This window comes from Meles meles, chromosome 17, assembly GCF_922984935.1.
Source record: "Meles meles chromosome 17, mMelMel3.1 paternal haplotype, whole genome shotgun sequence".
In the NCBI taxonomy this organism is placed as follows: Eukaryota; Metazoa; Chordata; class Mammalia; order Carnivora; family Mustelidae; genus Meles; species Meles meles.
In genome coordinates this window covers 53,139,081-53,155,711 of record NC_060082.1, presented here as the reverse complement: position 1 = coordinate 53,155,711, position 16,631 = coordinate 53,139,081, and the positions used below count along the sequence as shown (strand labels likewise).

Below are 16,631 nucleotides of genomic sequence, written 5' to 3'. Positions count from 1 at the left end.
CTGGGTCACTACAGGGGATTCCTCATAGTTTTCCCAGTCTTTTCCCAAACCATTCTCCAATGTCTTCACTAAACACATGGTAAGTTGAGTGATTTTTCTAAAATTTGCAGCCAATTTGTTACTCACCTGTTTGAAACCTTCAGTATTCCTGTAGAGCCACTCGGTACAGCATGAAAGTTCCTTTATTATTGAAGCTTTGGTCCATCTCTAGCCCTGTCTCTTGGCATTTCCCCTCTTACCCTAGTCTACTAATTACAACTACTCTAATGTAATTCTCTAAAAAAAGAGCCATGCCCTCTCTCTCTCTTTTGTGCCATTACATATGATAAACCTTCTCTTTTTAAAATTTAAATTCAATTAATTAACATATAATGTACTATTTCAGATTTAGAGTTCAGTGATCCATCACTCATATAATACCCAGTGCTCATTACATCACATGCCCTCCTTAATGTCCATCACCCAGTTACCCCGTCCTCCTGCCCACCTCCCCTCCAGCAACCCTTGGTTTGTTTTCTATGATTAAGAGTATTTTAATAGTTTGTCACCTCTCTGATTTTATCTTGTTTTATTTTTCCCTCTCTTCCCCTCTGATCCTCTGTTTTGTTTCTTAAATTTCACTTATGAGCGAGATCATATGATGATTGTCTTTCTCTGATTGACTTATTTCACTTAGCATAGTGAAATATGTCACTATGCTAGTTCCATCCACATAATTGCAAATGGCAAGATTTCTTTTCTTTTCTTTTTTTTTTTTTTTTTTTTGATGGCTGGTAGTGTTCCATTGTATGTATATAACCACATTTTCTTTCTTTTTTTAAATGAACATGTAATGTATTGTTTGTTTCAGGGATACAGGTCTGTGACTCACCAGTCTTACTCAATTCACAGCACTCACCATAGCACATACCCTCCCTAGTGTCCCTCACCCAGCCACCCTATCCCTCCCACCGCTGTCCCCTCTAGCAACCCTCAGATTGTTTCCTGAGATTAAGAGTCTCTCATGGTTTGTCTCCCTCCCTGGTCCCATCTCATTTCTTTTTTTCCCTCCCTTCCCCCCACAACTCTCTGCCCTGCCTCTCAAATTCCTCATATCAGAGAGAGCATATGATAATTGCCTTTCTCTGATTGACTTATTTCTCTTAGCATAATACCCTCACGTTCCATCCATGTCTTTGTAAATGACAAGATTTCGGTTTTTCATGGCTGTGTAGTATTCCGTTGTATATATGTTATACCACATCTTCTTTATCCATTCATCCGTCAGTGGACGTCTGGACTCTTTCCATAGTTTGGCTATTGTGGGCATTGTTGCTGTACACATTGGGGTGGAGGTACCCCTTTGGGTCACTACATTTGTGTCTTTAGGGTAAATACCCAGTAGTGTGATTGCTGGGTCATAGGGTAGCCCTATTTTCAACTTTTTCAGAAACCTCCATATGTTTTCCAGAGTGGCTGCACCAGCTTAGGTTCCCACCAACAGTTTAAGATAAGAGGGTTAGGATTCCCCTTTGACTGCATTCTCACCAACATCTGTCATTTCCTAACTTGTTGATTTTAGCCATTCTTAGTTGTGTGCAGTTCTATCTCAGTGTGGTTTTGATTCTCCCTGATGGTGAGTGATATTGAGCATTTTTTCATGTGTCTCTTGGCCATTTGTAAGTTGTCTTTGGAGAAATGTCTGTTTATGTCTTCTGCCCATTTCTTGACTGGATTATTTGTTCTATGGGTGTTGAGTTTGATAAGTTATTTATAGATTTTGGATACTAGCCCTTTATCTGATAAAACACTTGCAAATATCTTCTCCCATTCTGTTGGTTGTCTTTTGGTTTTGTTGACTGTTTCCTTTGCTTTATAAAAGATTTTTTATTTTGATGATAACCCAGTAGTTCATTTTTGCTTTTGTTTCCCTTGCCTTTGGAAACATGTCTAGCAAGAAGTTTCTGTGGCTGAGAGGTTGCACAGAGGTTGTTGCCTGTGTTCTCCTCTAGGATTTTGATATCTCACATTTATGTCTTTCATCCATTTTGAGTCTATTTTTGTGTATGGTGTAAGGAAATGGTCAAGTTTCATTCTTTTACATGTGGCTGTCCAGTTTTTCCAACACCATTTGTTGAAGAGACTGTCCTTTTCCATTGGATATTCTTTCCTACTTTGTCTAAGATTAGTTGATCATAGGGTTGAGGGTCTATTTCTGGGTTCTCCTTTCTCTTTCACTGATTTATGTTTTTTTGGTTTTTTTTTTGTTTGTTTGTTTGTTTGTTTTTTGTTTTTTGTTTTTTTTTTTTGTGCCAATACCACATTGTCTTGATGATTACAGCTTTGATATAGAGCTTGAAGTCCGGCATTGTGATGCCACCAGCTTTGGCTTTCCCTTTTCAACATTCCTTTGGCTATTCAGGGTCTTTTCTGCTTCCATACAAATTTTAGGATTATTTGTTCCAGCTCTGTGAAAAAAATTGATGGTATTTTGATAGGGATTGCATTGATTATATAGATTGCTCTATGTAGCATAGACATTTTAAGAATATTTGTTCTTCCAATCCATGAGCATAGAAAGTTTTTCCATTTCTTTGTGTCTTCCTCAATTTCTTTCATGAGTGTTCTGTAGTTTTCTGAGTACAGATCCTTTGCCTCTTTGGTTAGATTTATTCTTAGGTATCTTGGTATTTGGTACAATTGGAAATGGGATCAACTCCTTAATTTCTCTTTCTCCTGTCTCATTGTTAATGTATAGAAATGCAACTGATTTCTGTGCATAGATTTTATATCCTGCCGCTTTGCTGAATTCCTGTATGAGTTTTAGCAGTTTTGGGGTGGAGTCTTGGATTTTCCACATAGAGTATCATGTCATGTGCAAGGAATAAGGATTTGACTTCTTCTTTGCCAATCTGGATCCCTTTTATTTCTTTTGTTGTCTGATTGCTGAGTCTAGGACTTCTAGCACTGTGTTGAACAACAGTGGTGATAGTGGTGATAGTGGATATCCCTGACGTGTTCCTGACCTTAGGGGAAAAACTCTCAGTTTTTCCACCCTGAGGATAATATTTGCTGTGGGCTTTTCATAGATGGCTTTTATGATATTGAGGTATGTTCCCTTTACCCCTACACTGTGAGAAGTTTCAATCAAGAAAAACTGCTGGGGCGCCTAGGTGGCTCAGTGGGTTAAGCCGCTGCCTTCGGCTCAGGTCATGATCTCAGAGTCCTGGGATCGAGTCCCATATCGGGAATCTCTGCTCAGCAGGGAGCCTGCTTCCCTCTCTCTCTCTCTCTCTGCCTACTTGTGATCTCTCTCTCGCTGTCAAATAAATAAATAAAATCTTTAAAAAAAAAAAAAAAGAAAAACTGCTATACTTTGTCATATGCTTTTTCTGCATCTTTTGAGAGGATCATATGGTTCTTGTCCCTTTTCTTTTTTAAATTAATGTAGTGTATCATGTTAATTGAATTGTGGATGTTGAGCCACCTGTGCCACCCAGTAATAAATCCCACTTGGTTGTGCTGTGTAATCCTTTTAATGTATTCTTGGATCCTATTGGCTAGTATCTTGGTGAGAATTTTGGCATCCTTGTTCATCAAGGATTTTGGTCTGTAATTCTCCTTTTTGGTGGGTTCTTTGTCTGGTTTTGGGATCAAGGTAATGCTGGCCTCAAAGAAAGAGTTGGGAAGTTTTCCTTCCATTTCTATTGTTTGAATAGAAGCATAGGTATTAATTCTAGTAGAGTTCCCCTGGGAAGCCATCAGGCCCTGGACTCTTGTTTGTTGGGAGATTTTTTTTTTTTTTTTAAGATTTTTTATTTTATTTATTTGACAGAGAGAGAGATCACAAGCAGACAGAGAGGCAGGCAGAGAGACAGAGGAGGAAGCGGGCTCGCGGGGCTCGATCCCAGGACCCTGAGATCATGACCCGAGCCGAAGGCAGCGGCCTAATCCACTGAGCCACTATTGCTTCGATTTCATTGCTGGTTATGGGTCTTTCTTCTTGTTTCAGTTTTGATAGTTTATATGTCTTTAGGGATGCAGCCATTTCTTCCAGATGGCCTAATTTGTTGGCATGTAATTGCTCATAGTATGTTCTTATTTCTTAATTGTTTGTTTTTAACTGTTCTTAATTGTTTGTGTTTCTTTGGTATTGGTTGTGATCTCTCCTCTTTCATTCATGATTTTATTTGAGTCCTTTCTCTTTTTTATAAGTCTGACTAAGGTTTTTTCAATTTTATTAATTCTTTCAAAGAACCAGCTCCTGCTTTCGTTGATCTGTTCTCCTGTTCTTTTGGTTTCTATTTCATTGGTTTCTGCTCTAATCTTTATTAATTCTCTTTTCCTGCTGGACTTAGGCTTTATTTGCTGTTCTTTCTCCAGCTCCATTAGGTATAAGTTTAGGTTGTGTATTTGAGACTTTTCTTGTTCCTTGAGAAAGGCTTGTATTGCTATATACTTCCCTCTTAGGCCCACCTTTGCTAAAAAAGTTCTTTAATTTCCTGGTTGACCCATTCATTCTTTTTTTTTTTTTTAACCTATTCTTTAATAGGATGCTCTTCAGCCTCCACATGTTTGAGTTCTTTCCAAATTTCCTCTTGTGATTAAGTTCCAGTTTCAAAGCATTGTGGTCTGAAAATATGCAAGGAATGATCACAGTCTTATGGTACAGGTTGAGACCTGATTCGTGACCCAGTATGTGATCTTTTCTGGAGAATGTTCCATGTTTACTCAAGAAGAATGTATATTCTGTTGCTTTGGGATGGAATCCTTGGAATATTATCTGTGAAGTCCATCTGGTCCAGTGTGCCATTCAAAGCCCTTGTTTCCTTGTTGATCTTCTACTTAGATCATCTGTCCATTCCAGTGAGTGGAGTGTTAAAGTCCCCTACTATTATTTTATTATTACCAATGTGTTTCTTTTTGTTATAAATTAGTTTATGTAATTGGCTGCTCCTATGTTAGAGGCATAAATATTTACAATTGTTAGATTTTCTTATTGGATAGACCCTTTAATTATAATATAGTGTCCTTATTCATCTTTTATTACAGTCTTTGGTTTAAAATCTAATTTGTCTGATATAAGGATTGCTACCCTAGCTTTCTTTTGATGTCCATTAACATGATACATGGTTTTCCACCCCCTCACTTTCAATCTGGAGGTGTCCTTGGGTCTAAAATGAGTCTCTCATAGACACATATTGATGAGTCTTGCTTTTTTAGCCAATCTGATACCCTTTGTCTTTTGATTGGAGCATTTAGCCCCTTTACAGAGTAACTATTGAAAGATATGAATTTAGTGCCATTGTCTTACCTGTAAAATCAGTGTTTCTGTGTATTTTTCTGTTCCTTTCTGGTTATGTTACTTTTGGGCTCTCTCTTTACTTAAAGGATCTCCTTTAATATTTCTTGCAGGGCTGGTTTAGTGATCACAAAATCTTTGTTTCTGTTTATTCTGGAATCTTTTTATCTCTCCTGCTATTTTGAATGACAGCCTTGACGGATTAAGTATTCTTAGCTGTGTATTTTTCTCATTTAGCACCCTGAGTATATCATGCCAGACGTTTCTGTCCTGCCAGGTCTCTGTGGATAGGGCTGCTTCCAGTTGAATGTTTCTACCCTTGTAGGTAACGAACCTCTTGTTCTGAGCTGCTTTCAGGATTTTTTCTTTTTCTCTGAGATTTGCAGGTTTCACTATTATATGCTGAGGTGTTGACCTTTTTTATTGATTTTGAGGGGATTCTCATGTGCCTCCTAAACTTGAATGCCTTATTCCTTCCCCAGATTAGGGACGTTCTATGCTCTAGTTTGCTCTGGGATACCTTCTGCCCCATTCTCTCTCTTTCCTCTTCTTCTGGAATCCCAGTTATTCTGACGCTGTTTTGCTTATCACTTATGTCTCAAATTCTCCCCTCGTGATCTAATAGTTGTTTATCTCTCTTTTTCTCAACTTCTTTATTCTCCATCATTTTGTCTTCTATATTACTATTTCTCTCTTTTGCCTAATTCATCCTAGCAGTTAGAGCTTCCATTTTTTTTTTAAGGTTTTATTTATTTATTTGACAGACAGATCACAAGTAGGCAGAGGGGCAGGCAAGGAGAGGAAGGGAAGCAGGCTCCCCGCTGAGCAGAGAGTCCACCGCAGGGCTCAATTCCAGGACCCTGGGATCACGACCTGAGCCGAAGGCAGAGACTTTGAGCCACCCAGGCATCCTGAGCCTCCATTTTTTTATTGCTTCTCATTAATAGTCTTTTCTGTTTCAACTTGATTAGATTTTAGTTCTTTTATTTCTCCAGGTAGGGATTCTCTAGTGTTCTCTATGCTCTTTTCAAGCCCAGCTCGTATCTTTATAATTGTTGTTCTGAACTCCAGTTCTAACATCTTACTTATATCCATATTGATAAGGGCCCTGGAATTCAGTATTGCCTCTTGTTCTCTTTTTTGAGGTGAGTTTTTCTGTCTTATCATTTTGCAGAAAGTGGTTGCTTTTCTGTTTGTGCACTTGTAGCTATTCTTTTCTTAGATCTCCAGTTGAGTTCGCAGGTATTCAGAATGATTTAATAGCTACCTACCTGAATTCCTGGGACCAGACAAAACTAAGGTCTCTTACTCCTTTGCCATCATGGACTCCTCCAAGATACACCTTCTTTCTAGACCTTCCCCACTCTATTTCATTTAATTTACTTTTACTCCCCTCCAAGAGTCAGTGTTACCCTTAGTCTGCTTTAGATATCCCTTCTGTGTTCTCCCATAGCACTCCATATATAACTGTTTGAGCCTTTACCACCTTCTGTCTCTTGTTACTTTATTTGTCAGTTATGGAGTACACTAAAAATTCTTTGAGGTCTTCATTTTCATCACCCCAAAAAGAAGGCCCATACCCATTAGTCATTTCTTTTGCTCTCTTCTCCAGCTTCTGGCAACCACTAATCTACTCAGTATTTCTGCTCTCTGTGGATTTGTCTCTTTTGGACATTTCATATAAATGGCATCATACAATGTGTGGTCCTTTGTGACTGGTTCTTTGACTTAGTATAATGTTTTTAAGGTTTATCTATCACATATTAGTATATTATTCCTTTATATGGCCAAATAATATTCTCTTGTATGGCTTTCCCACATTTTATTTACCATCAGTTGATAGACATTGGATTGCTTCTATTTTTTGACTGTTATGAATAGTGCTGCTACATAACTGAATATACAAGTTTTTGTGTGGACATATGTTTTCATTTCTTTTGGGTATACACTTAGAAGAGGGATTGCTGGGTCATAAAATACCTCTGTTTAACTTTTTGGAAATTGCCATGCTTTTCCAAACAGCTGCTCCACTTCACATTCCCACTAAAAATTTAATTTTTTTTTTACATCCTCACCAACATTTGTTATTGTCTCTCTTTTTTACTACAGCCATCCTAGTGAGTACCATGCTATACTGCTATCCCCAGAACTTAGCAAAATACCTAGCACGCAGTAGGCAGTTTACTACACGTTTACTGAGTGAATGATTGGCACATAACTGCTAAGTAGAGTAATTGAGATTAAACCCATATCCTTCTGACTCCAAAGCACTCACTCTCTCCTGCTTTATCTCTTTTACCTTATAGCTATATTATATGGTTTATACTTTCCAAAACATTTACTAAACCAGACACATAATTGGACAATATTCTGATAAATACAATTATAGAAACATTCAAAAAAAAAAAAAAGAAAGAAACAGTATAAATGCAGAGAGGTAACCAAACCTTCCTTGGGAGTGAGAGAAGGAGTCTGTAAGCACTTTACAGAGATGATACTTGAACTAAGTCTTAAATCAGGGAGGCAGAGCAGTCTTAAATAGGTAGGCAGGGAAGGAAAGGCATTTCAGAAGACAACATAGCTTATGGAGAGGAACTTAAGACATGGCTTATAATTGGCTCGCTCGCTCTCTCTCTCTCTCTCTCTCTCTCTGTATATTTATTTATTTATTTATTTTCTTTCTATGTATATTTAAATGAATGAATAAACTAAGGAAAGAAAAGGGGGAGGAAGGAAAACACTGACCTTCTATACAAGTAATGAATCGTTGAATATATATCGAAAACTAATGATGTACTCTATGTTGGCTAACTGAACACAATGAAAAAAAAACCATTCACTAAGCATTTGGAAACTTGAGGCTAAAGTCAGGGGAAGGCAGAACTAGTTGATACAGATTTAAGGCTCAGTCTGAATGATAGTAGTTGAAATTACAGAGATGCATAAGATTGCCAAGGGACCGTATGTAGCATAAAAGAGAAAGGGACCAACAACAAAACTCTGGGAATCACCATCATTTTAAGGAAAGCCAGGAAAATTCAAAGGACATGAAAGAAACAGAAAAACTGGTTCGGGAGATAGAAAAGCTGGTGAGGGTAGAAACAAGGAGTGTAAGAAAGAAAAGTCTTTTTCTTAACATTTAATTTTGATATAATTTCAAGCTTACAACAATATTGCAAGAATAATACAGGTTCCTAAATATTTTTTATTCACATCATACTGATATTAACATTTTACTACATTTGCTTTAGCTAGTGGAGATCAAGACCATATAATATTGCAGAAAAATTATCCATTGGATTTGAGAATTCAAGTTTAGGTAGAGTTTGAAAGAAGGATTATAGTAGAGTAGTTGGAATTAAGCTGATTGTGATTAATTGTGATGTTGATGAAAAGTAAAGAAGTTGAAACAGCCAAATAGAGGCCCCTTTTCCTTGATTTTGATTTTAAAATGAAAGGAAAAAGGGAAGTGATAGCCTGAGATTAGTGCTTGCTTTTCATGACTGTTTAAGAGTGAAGCCATTCTCTTTTCTACAAGTTTCTTCTCAGATCTCTGTCCACTTAACATTTTATGTTTTATGTTACTTGTTTCATCATTTCAGATCTTGATCATGAAGCACATTACCCTTGCCAAATAAATTTACTTTGAATTTAAGAACCTTATCACTTTTTTTGTTTGTTTGTTTGTTTCTATAATATCTGTAAACAGAAGTAGTAGTGGTAGCAGCCGTCAAGAAAGCCCTTCAGTTCCATCTTCTAAGGAAAATGAGAAGAAACTTCATGGTGAAAAGATGGAGAGTTCTATTGAAGAACAGGTTCAGACTGCTGTAGATGATTCTCTGCGAAGTGACAGTGTGCCGTCTCTTCCTGATGAGAAAGGTAATGTTTCTTGCATGTGTATATATAGTTACTTGTTTGGGGAGGCTTCCAGAACCCTTTGAGATATTTGTGACTGAGCTAGTTAGACCATGGTAGTGTGTGTGTGTGTGTGTGTGTGTGTGTGTGTGTGTGTGTGTATCTGAATCTGATATTAAGTGTATCCAGGTGAAACTATTTCAAAGCTATAGTGACTTCATAATGACATCTTCCACATAATGAGAAAAATAAAGGATACAGGAAAACAGAAATTATCTGTTAATTTTCTCCTATAGGATGAACTTAATCTCTCTAAAATTTTATTTTATCTTACTTATCTTAATAATAGTGCTTATAATTAAAATAGTGAAGACAAATTTATTGAAAGTGTCTTTGAGTCTCAGGATAGTAACCATCCGTGACTTAATGTCGTTCTCAAGTTGTTTGCCATGGTGCCTGGCTCCAATAACTGCGGATTTATCACTGTCAAGTGACTAATCTGAAATGTCATGAATTACAACTTTTTGATATATTTCACTTCTTTAAACAATATAAAATTAAATTACTTGAACTTCTACTTCTGACCACAATGGAGGAACAGGACCAGATTTACCCTCCCTCCTAAAACAAATATCAGACAAAACATATGAAATAACTATTTTTAAGACATTGAACATCAGGCAGTGAATGCTATTGATTCATGAGAGATGAAAAGCGATGAGGTGCACTATGACTGCTCCAGCTTACTGCCTGAAGGGAGTCTCCAGGCTGCGTGCCATGGAGCCCAGTAGTCTTCCCTCGTGGAAGAAGTGAAGTTAAGAGTCTGGAGAGCTAAGGCAACTAAAGTCCTCAGGACAACCAAGATCCAAAGAAACGACACCATTTTAACAACCTGTAGGAGGGGGAAAAGCCAACTCATCTTTTGTTTAGCAGTGACTTCTTAGAACACAACACTGGAACTACAGTCTCTGAAAGAGAAAAATTGGTCAGCTATGCTTGTTTAAAATCAATAAACTGCTCTGTGAAAAACACATGTTAAGAGAATTGAAAAGAGAAGCCAGAGACTATTAGAAATATTTGTAAATCACATAAGGACTTATATCTTGAATTATATAAAGGACCCTTAAGACTCAACAACAAGAAAATCAACAACCCTATTTAAAAATGTGCATAAGATCTGAACAGACACTTCATTAAAGGAACTATATAAATGGCAAGTAGATTTAGGAAAGGTTTTCAATATCATGCGTTGTTAGGGAAATGAAGATTAAAATCACAATGAGATACTACGACATTCCTGTTAGAATGGCTAAAATCCAAAAAGCTGACAACAAAGTGGTGGCGGTACAGATGCAGAGCAATGGGAACTTGAATTCGTTGCTGATGAGAGTGCAAAATGGTACAGCTGCTTTGTAAGACATTTTCAGTGTCTTATAATAATCCATCAATCACATGCCTAGGCAAGCGAATTGAAAACTTAGGTCCTCACAAAAGCCTATACACTAATGTTCATAGCACCATTTTTCATTATTGCTAACAACCAGAAGCCACCAAATGTCTTACAAAGAGAATGGATAAGCAAAGTGGTTCATCTGTATAGTGAAATACTATTTGGCGATGAAAAGGAACAAGCTATTGATTCATGCAACATAATGAATGAATTTTTAGTGAATTTTACTAAGCAAAAGAAGCAAGCTGCAAAAGGCTACATAGTGCATGATTCCATTTATATGACATTCTGGAATAGGCAAAACTTTTGGGTAGGAAAACAGATTAATGGTTCTCAACTGTTAGGTAAAAGAGGAAGTTGTTAAACTACAAAGGGGATGCACAGGAGAACTTTTAAGTGTGAAGCAACTTATGTAAGGGATGTCCTGTATGGTTCTTTATGTACTGACGGATGCTGTGCATTTTTCAGAACCCTAGAGCTGTATATCACAAAGAGTAAATTTCAGCATGTGCAAACTAAACACACACACACATCGACCAGGATGCTGGGGATCCTAGAATAGATGCAGTCTGTGACAAAGGAATCTAACTTTATTACAAATGTATGGCATGACCACACTGAAGAAGGTGGCAGAAAAAGGAGCTGACCTAAGTAATTTTGGAAAATGGCATTTTTGAGTGGAAATTGTAAACCTAAATATAAAGAGAGCAGAATATAAACACTGTATTCTTTTTTCGTGTGTGTGACATTTGTATTTATTAAGTTATTAAATCAGCCCTGGAAGTTTCTGATTTTATATTTGTGTTAGCAGAGGTAAACAAAAAATGTGAATTGGACTCTCATTTCCTGAGGAAGTTCCTGGACAAGACTCCTTCTTTATATTTGTCAGCTATTGTCTTCTATTGGCTTTCTTTAAATTTTTAAATCAATTTTATGGATTTAGTACACTCATTTCAAACACATAGTGCAGTGAGTTTGACAACTGTATGATAGATACCCACGTAATCACAGTCAAACTCAAGATTTAGGATATATTACCCCCCATATTTTCCCATGACCCTTTGCATTCAACTGCCCTCCCTCAGGACAGCCCCAAGCATCCTCTGATGGGCTTTCTGTACTTGGACTTTCACTTTGCCTATTCGAAAATAATGTAAGTGGAATCATACAGTATGTGTTTTTTGAGTCTGATTTCTTTTATTAAACACTGTATTCTAATTGGTAAATGAGCTTTTCATAGGGATACAGGTAAACAGTTCTTACTTATGTATTGGGGTTGAACAAATAAGTAAATTGATGTTGGATTGTAAGAGCCAGGTTTCTCGGTGGAGAAGGATATTAGATATACAAGAAAGGAAGACTGGAATGAACCCTGTGGTGCTAGAGTCAGTGACAGTGACATCAGTCTGAATCCGTCTTTGGATGGACGGATGGATACAGGAACTACTGTGTGTGTGTGTGTGTGTGTGTGTGTACACATCAGTTAGTATACATGCATACATTATCTAGCTCTGGCTGCTGACAGAGAGAAGAAACCGTGATGCTCTAGTAGTAACAAGAGTAACCCAGTGCCAGGGTGCCTGCGTGGCTCAGTCAGTTAAGTATCTGCCTTTGGCTCAGACCATGATCCCAGGGTCCTAGGATCAAGCCCTGCATCAGGCTCCCTCCTTGGCTGAGAGCTTGCTTTTCCTTCTCCCTCTGCCCCTCCACACCTTGCTCGTGCTCTCTCTCTCACTCTGGTCTTTCTCTCTCAAATAAATAAACAAAATCTTAAAAAAAAACACAAAAAAAAACCAGTATCCATAATTGTGGTTTCTAAATACTCTCTAATGAAAGAAATTAGATGAGAACTCTTTGGAGAAATGACTGATTCTAGGACTGGACAGGGAAAATACAAAATGAACCTGGAATGTCTTATAGTACTGGAAGGTAAGGCTGTCCAAATCAGAAAAGGATTGGAGGTGAGGAGTGCATGTCAAAGGCACACAAGAGCCATCATGTTTTAAATTACCGTGGTATTGATGAATTCTCAAAAAATTTTAATATGCATTTCTTTGCTAATAATGTTAAACTTTTTTTTTTTACTTTATTTTGACCATATTCTCTTTGTGATGCGTTTGATCATGACTGTTTCTCATTTTTCTATAGGATTATTAGTTTTCTAATTGGTTTGTTAGAGCTGTTTATATATAGTGTATTACACTTTTACCATATATCTTGTACTCATATTTTTAGATAGTTCAGTGAATTTTTATTGCCATGCCTGTTAATTGTTAGCCATCAATTATCTGAATTTATTAGCTTGTCCCATAATGAGACAGCAAGGGCTATTAATTGAATACTTACTGAAAACCATTATAATGATAAAATCTACTTGTTCCAAATTCTTTTAGATTCTACTTCTATTGCAACAGAATATTCCCTGAAATTCGATGAATCTATGACAGAAGATGAAATAGAAGAAAAATCATTTCGGTCTTTACTACCTTCTGAGAGTCATCGCAGGTTTAACATGGAAAAGAAGAGAGGCCATCATGATGATTCTGATGATGAAACCTCTCCAGAAAAGACAACACTGTCTTCTGCCAAGGTGTGCTTCAGTTTACCTGTGGAGATTACTTCCTAAATAGCTGTGGATATCTTCTCTCAAAGATATGACCATACATTTTGTACTTGAACTCGGGTGTCATCTACCAGAATGATTTTCCTAAGATAGCAATTTTATAGCTATACTAATTTTTGCTGTAGAATCTGGCTTTGCTTTCCTTACAAAGTAGAACATAGACTTACTCCTTGGAGTAATTTAGAAGACCTTTGAGGATTAGAGCCAGTGTTATGTCTCTAGTGTTTCATTTGCTTCACTCTTAGAACATTTTATTCCATTTTAAAAGTCTGTATCATCTTGCTAAATTGTTAGCCTTTTGGACAACAGGGACAGTTCTTACCCAGCTTTATACCCCTGGGACAGTACCTGGCTTATGTAGTTGTTTGTTAAAACTTCATTGGCTGAATAAATTAGCTGATGAGTGTTACTCCCTCTGATGTGCCTTTTTTGAAGCGAGTTCTCTGACATGGTCAGCACCCTTTTTATATACATAGCTTATTTTTATAAGTACATGCCTCTCTTAATAATATTAAGTTCCAAAGGCTTAGGTAATGATAAACTTGAAATAAAATCTCCATTTTAGGAGCTGAGCATGCCATTCTCAGGAGGACAAGATAGTTTTTCTAAATTTACTATGGAGATGGTTCGACAGTATATGAAAGAAGAGGAAATGAGGGCGGCTCACCAGTCTTCACTCTTGCGTCTCCGTGAGAAGGCCTTGAAGGAGAAAACTAAGGCTGAATTAGCCTGGCTAGAGCATCAGAAAAAGTAAGTTGTTTCAGTGAACATAGTTTTCGCTTTCCAATTTCTTCTTCTATCCAAGGAAATGCTTTGTCTTTAAAGCTGTTTTTGTTTCTTCATTTAATTTGATTTGACCAATCCCGTTTCTTTTTTTTTTCCCACCAATCCAGTTTCTCAACCTAGAAATATGGCAGTCGTCTTTGAATCCTGTTGCTGTTCAGACCTCCTTCTCATAACATTCTCTTTGCATTTCTCTTTTATCACCTGACTCTCATATTACTATTTATACTTAATTCCTTTACCGTGTTGTAAATTTCTCAAAGCAATTGTATCTTCAAAGGACACAGTCTAGCGTTTGCATATATTATATGTGCAATAAAATATTTGATGGGGTAGGCTTTGCTGCATGTTTTCCATGTTTGAAAATGTTAAATTGTTTCAGAGACTTTTCAGTGGTAGAGAATTCTTGACATTATAATAGAAATTTAATCAACTCTTTGTCTCAATGTGAAATATTTGCAGACATCTACGAGACAAAGGAGAAGATGATAAAATGCCCCCACTTCGGAAGAAACAGCGTGGTTTGCTTTTAAGGTTGCAGCAAGAGAAGGTATGTTAGAAGAAAAACAGTCTTTAAGAGAATTTCTCCTAAGGCAAGTTAGATGGTGGAATCTATTATTTTGCCTGACCTATTTTTCTTATTATCACCTTAAGTGTGATTTATGTGATATTTGCCATTGTCTTTGCCTATACCACAGTAGTTACAGAGATTGCTTTCTTGGTTGTCTGCTATATTTCTAATTTTGTGTCACTACTAACTTAATGCAATGTAGAGTCGAACCTGCCTTCCTTTGTTAAATAGTGTTTGAAATGCATATTTAAAAAATTAAGTGATTTGTAAATGAGTCTCTTTGGATTAATTTTTTAGTCAGTATTTTTCCCAAATAGATTTTCGGGACATACTCATTACAAATTGATGAATATTTTGGCTGGGTGAACTCAAACACCTCAAGTTGGAATCTGGAAGAGGAAGCATGGTTTAGTGGTGAAGAATTCAAGCTCCAGAGTCAGATTGCCAGGGTTAAAATTCTAAATCTACCAATTATTAGTTTCATCACCTTGGACAAGTTACCTGATTTCTCTGTGCCTCAGTTTCTCTCTAAACCGAGGATAATAATGATAACATACTTTGTCGAGTTTTTGGAAAGAATAAATTAGTTAATACGTATAATAAATTTACAGTAGATTTTGGCACAGTGATAAATGGTCAGTGAATGTTAGCTGTTACCGAAATTCTAGCTTTGTCACTTGCAGCTGTGTAATGTAATGGTCAAGTTTAAGTAACTCTCTGAGACTTAATTTCCTCACCTGTAGGAGTAAGATATTACTTCATATGGTGGTTTTGAGGATTAAAATGAGGTAACATGTAAAATGTTTTCACAGTGCCTAGGAAGTATTCAGTGGATTCTAGATTTCTTTTCCTTTATTATCTCATGCAAGCTACTGACCCCTATGTTGGATGATCTATGGGAGTAAAATCATTTAAGTTATAGATTGGATTATTGCTCAACCAGTTTTGTTCTGTTTTGTTTTAATATACTTCACCCCAGGGAAACATCACTGACTGTATGAACTTTAAACATTTGGGAATTTGGGGGGCACCTGGGTTGTTTAGTTGGTCAAACATCTGACTCTTGATTTTGGCTCAGTTCATGATCTCAGGGATGTGACATCCAGCCCCACATCTGGCTCCACTCCACGTGCAGTGCAGAGTTTGCTTGTGATTCTCTCCCTTGACCTCTGCCCTTCTCTCTCCTCTCTCACTCTCAAAATAATTTTTAAAAAATAAAATAGAAATTTGGAATTTTTTCAAAGAAGTTATGTCTTTTTAATCCAGGAAAATTGGTTTCAAAATAACTTAAAAATTTCTTAGTTAAAATAAGTAACTTTTTACATTATAATAGCTTTCTTTGTGTAAAGTAAAATAAAAGCTAGATTTATAGATTTACCAGTATTTTCTCTCATTCTGTGTGGTTGTGTTTTCACTTTCTTATTTATTTATTTATTTATTTAAAGAGAAGGTGAGCAAAGAGGGGCTGGTGGGGGGATGGGAGTGGGGAGGGAAGGCAGAATCTTAAACAGGCTCTGTGTCCGTTGTGGAGCCCAATATGGTGCTTGATCTCATGACCCTGATATCATAACCTGAGCCAAAATTAAGAGTCCCATGTTTACCTCACTGAGCCACCCAGGCACCCCATGTTTTCACTTTTCTTGATAGTGTGCTTTGAAGCACAAACCTTTGGATTTTGACGGATCTAATATTTTACCGCATGATTGCTGATAGCACATTTAGTTTTTGTTATTTTGAAAGTTTACTTGTTTTACCTTCATTTTTGGAAGATTTTTAAAAAAGATTTTATTTATGTATTAGAGAGACCACTAGTAGGCAGAGAGGCAGGCAGGTTCCCTGCTGAGCAGAGAGCCCTATACAGGGCTCGATCCCAGGACCCTGAGATCATGACCTGACCTGAAGGCAGAGGCTTAACCAACTGAGCCACCCAACTGTCCCCTGAAAGATATTTTTATTAGGAATAGAATGATTTTGTTTCAGCATTTTTAAAGATATTTTCCATTGTCTACTAGTTTCCAGGGTTTTTATGGAGAGGTCGGTTGTCTTAATTTTTATGAAGGCTGTTTTA

At 36.9% G+C, this 16,631-nt stretch overlaps 1 protein-coding gene across 3 annotated transcripts in view; it reads left to right on the top strand.

Annotated features, from left to right (window-relative positions):
• Positions 1-16,631, top strand: part of CEP350 (centrosomal protein 350) — a 154,375-nt gene that overhangs the window by 76,662 nt on the left and 61,082 nt on the right. For all 3 annotated transcript variants that reach the window (XM_045982217.1, XM_045982218.1, XM_045982216.1), the window contains exons 22-25: positions 8,991-9,160; positions 12,980-13,176; positions 13,775-13,959; positions 14,455-14,542. In XM_045982217.1, coding sequence (XP_045838173.1) covers positions 8,991-9,160; positions 12,980-13,176; positions 13,775-13,959; positions 14,455-14,542 — 640 coding nt within the window. The remainder of the gene's footprint in view (positions 1-8,990; positions 9,161-12,979; positions 13,177-13,774; positions 13,960-14,454; positions 14,543-16,631) is intronic.